The following is a 10,090-nucleotide window of genomic DNA, read 5'->3' on the forward strand; positions in this document are numbered from 1 at the left end:
CTTCATGTGTCTATTGGCCATCCTTCTTTCTTCTTCAGAGAAGTTTCTCTTTAAGTCTTTCGCCCACTTATTTATTGGGCAGTTGTTTCTTTGCGGATTCATTTGTCAGTTCTTAATGATTCCTCACAGTCTAGAAGCAAACTTGTCAGTTCTTATTGCAGCAAGGCTCTTAGAAAAATTCTCATCATCTTTAAATTCATTGGTGTATTTGGCTTAAGATTTTGGTTGCTTATGTAGGACTTATTTAAAAATAGGACCAGATTTGTATTTTGAATGTTTATGTAAATGAAACTGTTTAAGGGCAGTAAATCTTCCTTAAAATAGATAAAAGCAGCATACAGGCACAGGCATATTTAGTACATTTATGCCCAGGAACTTGATGCCTAATTAATGTATTGTTCTTTCCCTTTTGAAAAGATTCTTTCAAAATAAGGACTGTCATCTTCTCAGGTAGAGTCCTAATAAAGCTCAAAGTGCTTAGGGATTGCTCACTTCAGCATCATTAAAATTGTTAGTAAAGTGGGAGCCGATAAAAGAGTAGTGACAGGCCAGATTGGACTAGGCCTTGCTGTGTGATTATTTAACTCATTTGGTTCTTTAAAGTGAGATCTCAGAGAATGCAGTGCCAATTCAGTCTATCTTGTAGTTTGCCTTCTGCTACTTTAGTCACATGGAGGTTTTTTTTTTATGATTTCTAATGCATGAAGTCCACTTAAATGTCAAAGAGATTTGTGGGCCAGTTGAGGCGGGAACATGGAGGATAGTGTATGAACTGTCTTAGGACACATGCCTTCCCACTCCTCCCTCCTCCCTAGGTCTTGGGGATTGTTATGATAAATTCCCAGGAAAGTGAATTATACATTAGGATGCCAATTTGTTAATTCTGTCTAGGGCATATATCCTTCTTAGTGGGCCTTGTGTTCACTAGCCAGTACACTTTTTGTGGTTTTTAAGCTCTCTGAAATGTTTAGTGATACCTGAAGTGTGTTGATGATGGTGAAGACAGAACCCCGTGGTGTCTTGAGGGGGCTTTCAATGATTTAATGAAAAGTAAGCAGTTCTTGAGCGATTTCTTCTTGGAAGCATTGGCACTTTTTTTTTAAACCTTGTTTTGCCACCATCACTCCAGTTTTTTTTTAATATGGCATGAAATTTAAACTATGAAAGATATAAAATGAAAAATAATTCTCTATCTACAACCATTATATTATAGTTTCCTTTCCCAAATTATGTGCATGTTAGCACACATAGCCTTTAAGAGTTACCTAAATATGCTAATAGCTCACTCTGTAATCTTAGCCACTCAGGAGGTTCAGGTATTAAGATCACTTTGTGAAGCCAAACAAATCTGAGAGACTCCAGTTTCTGATTAACCAGCAAAAAGTAGAGGCATGGCTCTGGTGGTAGAGCCTCAACCTTGAGTGAAAGAGTTCAAGGCTCTGAGTTTAAGACCCAGCATAGGCACAAAAAAAGAAGATAAAATGAATTATCCAAATGAGGTTGTACTGTTTATCTTACCATTTTCCATGCATCTTGTAGCCCTTTCTGACCCCTACTCTAGCCCTACTACTCTGCTTAATGGGTTCACAGCATGTTGTCAGAGATTCTTTGGGAATTCGATGAGTAAATATTCAGAATATCTTCAGTTCATTTTTTAAAATATATTTAGTGAAAATTCCTTTGAACATAATCTTTGTATTTTTAAAAAATTGTTTAAGATTTTCTGAACTTACAAAGCTTGTACAAGGTTGTTACAGTTTCATATATCCATCTAAGTGTTGGGTGCTTCTTGATCTGTCTGTTCCCTCCTCCCCAGACATGTTTCACATTTTCAACTTCATTTATCACATACGTATATTGAGAATTCGTGCTGTATTTGTCCCTTGTTCCCTTTTTCATCTATCTACCCCCATCAGCCCCTTTATGATCTTGTTTCAACTCCCTGATACTCATTTTGTTAAACAGTCTTACTACTTGTTTAAATGTTTACTGCATGAAGTTTTACCCTTGTATATACCAGAGTCAGTTAAATTGTATATATAAACATATGCCCCTGCTTATGCTTCTATGAGAGGTGGTATTATGAGCTTAAGATCTACATGTGAGAGAAAATATACACCCTTTATCTTTCTGGGTCTGGTTTACTTTGCTTAGTATCTTTTCCAGATCCATCTTTTCCTGCAAATAACACCAGAGATATATTCGTCATTTCTTCATGCATTTATTGAGTATATGAACTTCTTCCTCTGAGAACTGTTTAGCTTCTTTGCCCTTTGGGTTGCTCCTTTGGATTTTTGATTCTTGGAGGCTTTAGTTTTTTTGAGCTCCTAGTAAATTCAAGTTATTAGACCCTTTGCAGATATATAGCTAGCAAAGCTCTTTTCCCATTCTGTAGGCTGTCCTTAGCTTAGAAATTATAATCCTTTGCTGTGCAGAAGCTTTTAAGCTTAATGCAGTTTCATTTGTCAGTTCTTTCTTTTGTTTGCTGAGCCCATGGAATTTTTCCTATCTTTTCTTTTCTTTCTTTCTTTTTTTTTTGTTTTTTTTGTTGGTCGTGTGTCTGAACTCTGGGCATGGGCACTGTCCCTCAGCTCTTTAGCTCAAGGCTAGTGCTCTACTACTTGAGCCACAGTGCCACTTCCAGCTTTTTCTGTTTATGTGGTGCTGAGGAATCGAACCCAGGGCCTCATGCATGCAAGGCAAGCACTCATCACTGAGCCACCTTCCCAGCCCCATATCCCAATGAGGATATGGAATATTATTCAGGGAGTTTTTGCCCATGCAGAAACTCCAGTGCCTAGGAGTTTCCCTTTGTTTTTATAGTGGTTTCAAGATTTCAGCTCTTAAAGTGAGGTCTTTTTTTTTTTTTTCCTGGTCCTGGGGCTTGAACTCGGGGCCAGGGTACTGTCCTTGAGCCTCTCTGTGCTCGAGGCAAGCATTCTAACACTTGAGCCACAGCACCACTTCCAGCCTTTTCTGTTTATGTGGTACTGAGGAATCGAACCCAGGGCTTCATGCTTGCTAGGCAAAAGTACTCTACCACTAAACCACATTCCCAGCCCCTACAGGGAGGTCTTTGATCCAGTTTGAATTGATATTACCACAAAGTATGAGACAAAGATTAAGTTTTAGTCTTCTACATATGGATATCCAGTTTTTCCTATACTATTTATGGGGGATACCATCCTTTTTTCCAACAAATATTTTTGGCTTCTTTTTCAAAGGAGGCTAGGTGGCTAGGTGTGTGGGTTTATTCTGGGCCTTCTAGCCTGTTCCATTGGTCTCTGGGTTTCTATTGTTGTTAGCACTGGGGCTTGAACTCCGAGTCTCTTACTTTCTCTCAGCTTTTTTCATCATGGCTGAGGCTGTACTGTTTGAGCTAGGCCTCCACTCCAGCTTTTTGCTTAATTGAGGATAAGAGTCTCTCAGTTTTGTCTGCTTAGACAGGCTTTGAGGTGAGATCCTGAATGTCTAGGAATGTGAGTCACTGATCCTGACCTACCTTAGTATTTTGTGAGTATATAGAATAATTTTTGTCAGTGGAAATGTTAGGTAAACAAGTATATGTACTTGTGGTTTGCCTAGATATTGTCTAATATCCTCCCAATGAGGTTGAATCATTTTGTATTTCTTGATGGGAGACTCTGGTGAGGAAGATTCATTGTTTCTTAGTAGCTGCTGGGGATGGTTTCAAGGCCACCCAGCAGATGCCAAAATGCACAGATGCTCTGGTCTCTTATATATAAACATGGTGTACTTGCAAAATATCTGAGGAGCATCCTCCTGTATTCTCTATCTCCATATTACTTGTAATAGTTAATGTAATATAAATGCTGTAATTACATATATTGATTAGAGGAAAATAACAATAGTCCATATATGCTTGGTACAGTCACACTTTTGTCTTTGGAATATTTTAAATCTGTAGTTGGTTGAATCTGTAAATGTGGAGCTTGAGAATTTTCTTTATACTCTTGTCAAACATGGATATCTACAATCTATTTTGCTAATTTTTGTCAATTTGTAAATTTCTCACTGTTTGAATTTACTTTAATTTTGAGCATCTTTGAAATGAATCATCTTTTCCTTTGCTATCATACAAGTGACTGCTCTGTTCTTTGTAGTTCCTTCAGATATTAACTGCATTTGAGTTATGTAATTACTTCAAAACTTCTGGAATTCTATTCCTTGTCTGTTAATACAATGTAAGAATGTAACAAATGGTTAAAAAAGAATATAACATGGACATTTCATTTCCTTAAACTTGTGTGACCCAAGCAAACTGGTTAGAGATTGCCTCCGATTGCATCAGTTCATATGAAGTAATTTTTGCTAGTGTCTCTAAAAATAGCATAATATACATATGTATAAATAAGTAAGCCTTATGTCCTGTTGCCAAATCTAAAGATACCTATTGTAGGTCCTGAAATGTGTCCTGAAGTGTGCTGAGGGAGTGAGGGAAGAGAACAGTTAAGGGTGGTAGTTTGCTACCTTAGCCCTAAGGATTAGAGTTCATATATGTTGTAGAAACATGTATGTTTATAGGGCTTGTGATTAAACTGTACAAATACACAAGAATTATAAAAGAAATTCTTTGGGGAAATAAGGAGCCATTTGCTATTTTTCTCTTTCTTAAGTCATCTTTGTTCTTTTCTCCTTTGTGACTACTAATAAGGGTAATTTCTTTACAGCTAAAGTTGGTGAACTTGGGACAACTGCCTATAAAACATTAAAGACAAAGCTGCCACTGATACTGAAAAGCATGTCACTCTACCTGTCCAACAAAGAGACAGAGTTCATCTTGTTCAAGCCTGTTAAGGTGAGTAGAATGGTAGTTTATTCGAATGTTGGACTGTAACTTTAAGTGGCTTTTCTCATCTACCATTTGCTCTTCCCGTAGACACTGAAAGTGTTAGGGAACTACTTAGTGAAGCAGATGAATAATTACAGATGAAGCAGATGAAAGGCCTTTGAGCCTTGAGCTGTCAGATTATCTCTTTTTCCCTTCACTGTCACTTTGTCTTAAGTTTTCTATGTTAATTTAAAGTAGAAATTAACAAATCAACAAAAACTCAACACCCCTTCACATGGCGTTTGGCCCCCACACTGGGCCACAGCATTTCAGGCCCCATTTTCCTAGTGAGTATTGGAAATAAATTGCTTCCAGAAGCCACCAAGGGATTAAGTCTCAGAGAAAATTTAAGACTTATAACATCCAGTTTATGTTAAGCTCACATCATTACCCAAGCCATTGGCAGATTTTTAAAGTACATTTTATATGTTTTGAAACATTGGTAGTTTATTTTTGCATAAGAAATTGCTGAAGGAAGTGGCGCTGTGGCAAACGTGGTAGAACACTTGCCTTGAGCTGAAGAGCTCAGGAACAGTGGGCAGGCCCAGAGTTCAAGCCCATGACTGACAAAAAATAAAATAAAAAAGTCTAATAAACTCTAAGAAATTGCTGAAGACTTTTAGTAAAATCTCTGGGGACATAGGTTTTACAAGAGCTTAGTTTTTCCAGGAAATATTAGCTGATAAGTCTTGATCAGGTTGCACTAGCATGTGCAAATTCTGCATCTTTGGAAATCTCATTAAAAATATATTCCCGCCACCTATTTTTGCAAAAATCATGGTGATTTAACACTCTCAGTGCTTGATGTTTAAGGTGTAGGTGTGTTTTCTGTGACTTATCTCATATGGTCACCTGCCCTTCTTTCTAAGAATAACATTCAGCAAGTCTTCCAGAAGTTCCATACCTTGTTAAAGGAAGAGTTCAGCCCTGAAGACATCGAGGTCATTGCTTGTCCTTCCATGGAACAGGTAATGGACACTGAAGATCTGATATTTTTAGGCTCTATGGTTATTTCATTTGAGTAGATAATTGTGTTTTTAGTTTTCATTTTAAAACCACACTGTGCATTATGTTATTTGAATGAACAAGAATTTGAATTTTGAATTGCTGTTTCCAGTTTTATAGGATAGCTTTTGAGTATTCAGCTGCATTTTAAGTTTCTGATAGTGAAAATTACTGTGTTTAAATTGAATGGTCTGTTTGTGAAGGCCCCAAATACTGCCAGTTAATTTACAATTACGTTTGAAATACGCATAGTAATAGAAGTTATTTTAGAGAGTAGAATAGATACTAGAAGTAGTTCTGTTTTTTTTCTTCAAATTAAAAAAATCTGAATATGAAGCCCAGTTGCTAGCTCTCATTCCAAATTTAATGCAGTCAGCGAATGTGAATTGAGTACCTGCTATATATTAGCAGTAGTCTGGTGCTTTGAGAATGTTTACTTTTCATTGCTAAGCTTAGTATAGATTAGAAGTGTAGTAGATGGTAAGTTTTAGATGGAGAGGTATGGTTGAAGAAAGTGTGATTGAAATGAGTAGATATTGGAAAGGAAATTTGGGACAGTCCTCTTCTGAATAAATCTTTTAAGAGTTTTTATTGTAATGGGAAAAAGAAAGAAGGAGAAATGGAGCCTATCATTATTAAGATAAAATTGAATATCATAGTTCATCCTTTTAGAGTATAGAGTTTCGTGGTTTTTAGTACATTTACAGAATTGTTCGACCATCCCTACTTTGGCATTCCGGAACATTTCCATCATTCCCAAATGGCATTCCTTTCTCAGGAGTAGATTCTTTTTCTCTCCTCATGTCCTTTTTGTCTCTGGATTTGCCTTTTAGATACTTCTTTAAATGGAATCAGATAACTTACAGCCTTTCTTTTTTTGTTGCTGTTGTCAGTTATGGGTTTGAACTCAGGGCCTGGATGCTGTTCCTGAGCCTTTTTGTGCTTAAGATTAGTGCCACTTCTGGTTTTTGAGTGATTAATTGGAGATAAGAGTCTCATGGGGACTTTTCTGCCCAGGCTGGCTTCAAACCATGGTCCTTAAATCTCAGCCTCCTGAATAGCTATTATTACAGGTCTGAGCCACTGGCACCTGGCTTAACTTATTTTCTTTCTTTCTTTCTTTCTCTCTTTCTTTCTTTCTTTCTCTCTTTCTTTCTTTCTTTCTCTCTTTCTTTCTTTCTTTCTTTCTTTCTCTCTCTCTCTCTCTCTCTCTCTCTTTCTTTCTTTCTTTCTTTCTTTCTTTCTTTCTTTCTTTCTTTCTTTCTTTCTTTCTTTCTTTCTTTCTTTCCCTCCCTCCCTTTCTTTCCTTCCTTTCTTTTTTGGTTGGTTGTGGGGCCTGAACTCTGTCTGGGCCTGGTGCTGTCCCTCAGCTCTTCAGCTCAAGGCTAGTGCTCTACCACTTGAGCCACAGCACCACTTCCAGCTTTTTCTGCTTATATGGTGCTGAGGAATCGAACCCAGGGCCTCATGCATGCGAGGCAAGCACTGTACCACTGAGCCATCTTCCCAGCCCCTATAGCTTTCTTAATTGGTACTTCTTAACTACATGTTCTGGCATAGTTTAGAACTTTTGTATTTTTTTAATTTATTTTTTAATAAGTTTTTTTATTGTGAGAATACTGTATAGAGGAGGGGTTACAGTTATATGAACAAGGTAATGAGTACATTTCTTACCAAGTGTTGTCTCCTCCTTTGTTTTTCCCCTACCATCCCTTCCCTCCCATCTCCACAACTACACTCCCTCCTCCCCCCGGAGGCTGCGTAAATTGTAAAGTTCATTTTTCAACATAGCTTCTTGTACATCTCATCGTTGCAATGAATCAACCTGTAAGAACTTTTTTTCCAGTCAGTTGTAGGGCTTGAACTCACAGACTGGGCACTGTCCCTGAGCTCATTTGCTCAAGGCTAGCACTCCACCACTTTGAGCCGTACCACCATTTCTGGATTTCTGGCAGTTCATTGGAGCTAAGAATCTCATGGATTTTCCTGCCTGGGCAGTCTCATGGGGACTTTTCTGCCCAGGCTGGCTTCAAACCACAGTCCTTAGATCTCAGTCTCCTGAGTAGCTAGGATTATAGGTGTGAGCCACCAGCGCCCAAGCTAATATCATTCTTTTTGATGGCAGTGTATATTCCTTTGCATGGATAGGTAGGGGGTTGTATTTAACAAGGTAGGTCTAGATCTAGAGCTATACTACAGTCAGTACTTTTGGGGGAGTTAGAAATGGGATTTAAACTTAGGGGTCTGTATTTGTTAGGTAGGTGTCCTACCACTTGAGCCACCCCAAGACCATTTTGCTTTAGTTATTTTAGGGATAGGGGTCAGGGATCCTACTAATCTCTGCCTTTTAAGTAGAAGGGATTATAGGTGACAGCCACCATGCCTAGCCTCAGAGCTTTTTATATATCATTTGAAGTGACTATTTTCTATTCAGTTTTACCCTCCATATTTAGTGAGGCTTGTTTTCATTATTTAGATATTTGATATAACTAATACGTTTGTGTAAAATATTTATGTGTTTCCCAAGTCAGGATTATGGAGCAAGGTAGAAGCCTTGCTTTCCTTTCCATTTCCCTCCAGACTTTACCCTCCCTATATATAACCATTTTTGTGAGTTATTGTTCTCTCTCTCTCTCTCTCTCTCAAATAAGGGAAACACATGGTTGTATGGGCAGATCAAGAAAGAGCATAATATCTTGGGAACGGAATGTGGCTGGAACCTCAGGAATGGTCAGGGTGGAGCTTTTGGTAGGCTTGTGGAGTTTTGGTGATTGTGAAAGGAGGAACTCAAGTGTATGTGCACCGATGGGACGTGATGGGTGTGAGGGGAGCTTGCAGAAGTGCCCATTTGAGGACATCACATCTGTGAGTGCAAAGTCATTGTGGACAGTGAAGGAAAAGGAAGACTCAGTCCAGGAGACTATTCATTTTGGTTGTCTACTTTTCTTTTTCTGCAGCTGTAGTGGGTTATAGTAACAAAGATATGGAGTTGCTAGATCCTAAGATTCAGTTGTGTTACTTAACTTTGTTTTCCATCACTGTAACAAAATGTGAAGTAATCAGCTTCTAAAGGGAAGAGATTTATTTTGGCTCATAGTGTGGGGTTCTTAGTCTATGGCTTATTGGCCTTGTGGCTTTTAGGCTGTAGTAATGCTGCATTTCGTGGGAGCCCATGGTGCAGCAGAACTGCTGCCTTCCTGGCCAAGAAGCAAAAGAGAGGAGGAGGACAGGAGCCTGCCCTCTTCATGGCATGTCCCAGTGACACAAAGACCTTCCTGAGGCTCTACTTCTTACCGTTTACCCACCTCCCAGTAGCACCATGCTGGAGGACCAAGCCTTGGATACATGGGCCTTTGGGGGACAATCTGTAGTACCAAAATTTTGAGTTTTAAGTTCATTTTGTTACAATTTCCAACTTGAAGGGAAAAATGCAGCGGTGGCATAAGGAGCTCCCAAATATCCTTTTCCCAACCTACAATTTGATCAGTTTGCTTTAATCTTCACTTTCCCCCACTTCTCCCTAGCCCCCCCCTCTTTTTTTTTTGTCAGTTGTGGGGCCTGAACTCTGGGCCTGGGTGCTGTCCCTCAGCTCTTTAGCTCAAGGCGAGCGCTTTACCACTTGAGCCACAGCACCACCTCTAGCTTTTTCTGCTTATGTGGGACTGAGGAATCGAACTCAGGGCCTCATGCATGCAAGGCAAGCACTCTACCACTGAACCACCTTCCCAGCCATTCCCTAGCCCCTCTTTTAAGTAACATGAGAGTGTGTTGGGTGACACTTCAGAGTATCTAAGAGAGAAAGATGTTTCCTTATCCTCTTCATACTCCTCCTATATAGTTATCAAAGCAGGAATTTGTTAGTCCTGTTGTCTGATCTATAGTTCATATTCAAGTCCAAAGTCCCAGTCACCTTCTTTGTAGATAACTTTCTCCAGTCTGGTCCAGTCTCAGTTTACTGGCTGTTGCCAGGGATCACATCTTTGTGGAACATATATTTCTGTCTTTTGTAAGTGCTATTGTAATGTGTCATTAGTCCCTGGACTTTAAATGACTTTTGGGCCTGGATTCAGTAATGGAGGGTAGCTCCTCATGGGCCTAGTGGCTATAAAAATTTATCTTGATCCCAGCACTTAAGAGGCTAAGGTAGGAGGATTGTGGATTTGACACCAGCTATACCATATAAAAAGACCTTTATCAAAATAAAACCAAGCAAACACCATAAAAATAATTTGA

General features: G+C 38.9%; 1 protein-coding gene across 1 annotated transcript in view; it reads left to right on the forward strand.

Annotated features, from left to right (window-relative positions):
* The window catches only part of Cog3 (component of oligomeric golgi complex 3), a 68,109-nt gene that overhangs the window by 56,077 nt on the left and 1,942 nt on the right, over positions 1 to 10,090 (forward strand). Inside the window, exons 17-18 of the mRNA XM_013010991.1 lie at positions 4,692 to 4,819; positions 5,722 to 5,820. Of these exons, the coding sequence (XP_012866445.1) occupies positions 4,692 to 4,819; positions 5,722 to 5,820 (227 nt within the window). The remainder of the gene's footprint in view (positions 1 to 4,691; positions 4,820 to 5,721; positions 5,821 to 10,090) is intronic.

This window comes from Dipodomys ordii, unplaced genomic scaffold (assembly GCF_000151885.1).
Source record: "Dipodomys ordii isolate 6190 unplaced genomic scaffold, Dord_2.0 Scaffold1, whole genome shotgun sequence".
NCBI lineage: Eukaryota > Metazoa > Chordata > Mammalia > Rodentia > Heteromyidae > Dipodomys > Dipodomys ordii.